Source organism: Gregarina niphandrodes (assembly GCF_000223845.1).
Source record: "Gregarina niphandrodes unplaced genomic scaffold scaffold00058, whole genome shotgun sequence".
Lineage (NCBI taxonomy): Eukaryota > Apicomplexa > Conoidasida > Eugregarinorida > Gregarinidae > Gregarina > Gregarina niphandrodes.
The window spans coordinates 55353-57084 of NW_011645825.1; the positions used below are offsets into that span (position 1 = coordinate 55353).

A 1732-nucleotide genomic window follows, 5' to 3' on the forward strand; every position below is an offset into this window, starting at 1 on the left:
TTGAGGAAGGTATCCCCAAGACTATTATTGATTTCTAGTATTACCTAAAAGCCAAGGTCGCTCAATTGAATGGTCGTTTCGGAGAACCTCCATCGAAGTTGACTCAGATTGATACCATTATTTTTTACCAAAACATCGAGCGGTAGGTTCAGCATCGGTCTACGCAAGGTTTCGTTGAGTCGCACACTGGAGTCATTTATCTGATGATCAATGATGCAGATCAACGGTTAAAGTTCAAAAGGTTCCATAGCCAGATCCTGGCCGTCTTTGAGCCTCCTTGCTGGAACGAGTTTTACTTCAGCATTAGGTTTTTTGATTGATTTAAGTTATGAGATCTCTTATCACTGCTTCTGTATTGGCGGCTTCCGCACTCGCCGGCGAACGTGTTCCTGTTTACGTCTACGTTGATGACTGGAACTACACTGGCTCCGCACTTACTGACGAGCTGTACAAGTTGTCTGAGCTTGGGGTGAGCGCGATTCTGCTTGCTTTCCACCTCGTCGGGAACCCCGGATTCCCCGAGAACATTGCTGACACCGTGTCTGCCTGGGCTGCGTTATCGGAGTCTGAGCGTCAGGCCTTCGTTGACAAGCTCCATGCCAACGGGACCAAGCTGATGATCTCGTCAGGGGGTGAATCTGAGGGTCTGAATTGGAAGGCCGTGGATGCAACGACGTACGGTACTGATCTCTGCAATTTGATGAAGAGCTTGAATGTTGACGGCGTTGATTTCGATAAGGAAGGTTTCGGTACGACGGATACCAGTATTTTGGATTGGGTGAGCAAAGCAACTATCGCTTGCCGCTCGGTATGGCCTGAGGGTATAATTACTTCTGCTCCTCAGTCACCCCACATGAATCCTCTACCGGATAGCTGGGCGGATCTTGCGAACCTCGGTGCCGATCACGATCACTACCTCATTCAGTATTACAACCAGGGCACGTGGCCCAAAGATACGACGTACGAAGGTCTATTCCAGGGAAGCGGAGTTGGTGCTATCAACGAATTGTATGCAAGGTTCCCCAACGCTCCAAAGGACAAGTATGTGGTGGGCAAGCCTCTCCGTACGGAGGACGCAAGTTCTGACAGTTACGTCCCCATTTCTCAGCTGCGTGAGTTCATTTGCAAGGCTTGGAATGAGGTTGGATACAGAGGTGGTGTCATGTTCTGGAAGGCGCACCTTGGAGAAGATAACAGCGACCTCAGTGTGATGGCTGCTCCTTGCGATGGGTCTTCTGCTGACATCCCGGACCCCAGTCCTGTGACTACCCCCAGTCCCGTGACGACTCCTAGTCCCGTGACCGCCCCTGTCACCACTCCTAGTCCTGTGACCGCCCCTGTCACCACTCCTGGTCCTATGACTACGGTGGTTCCTATGCCCGTGACGACAGCTCCCGTTCAACCAACTCAGGGTGGGAACTCCAGTGGAGGAGATTTGGTTTTAGGTTGCCAGAACCTGTTAACCTCGGAGTCGCAGTGGGTTGACACCTGCAAGAGTTACTGTGCCTCCTACGCCCCCAGCGGAGACCTTGCACCGTGGTGCCCAGGTGTTGCAACAGCTGAAGCGCTTGCACAATGCATTACTGGTCAGCAAGCCTTCTGTACAATTGCGTGAAGCCGGAGTCGTATTGAGGAAGGTATCCCAAAACTATTATTGATTTCTACGTATTACCTAAAAGCCAAGGTCGCTCAATTGAATGGTCGTTTCGGAGAACCTCCATCGAAGTTGACT

General features: G+C 51.1%; 1 protein-coding gene across 1 annotated transcript; it reads left to right on the forward strand.

The window, feature by feature from the left end:
• Positions 1–328: 328 nt before the first annotated feature.
• Positions 329–1615, forward strand: GNI_171400 (putative chitinase; the record flags this gene model as incomplete). Its single annotated transcript, XM_011135020.1, has 1 exon — positions 329–1615. One exon carries the CDS (start codon positions 329–331, stop codon positions 1613–1615), a length of 1287 nt encoding a protein of 428 aa, XP_011133322.1.
• Between the last annotated feature and the right edge of the window lie 117 nt (positions 1616–1732).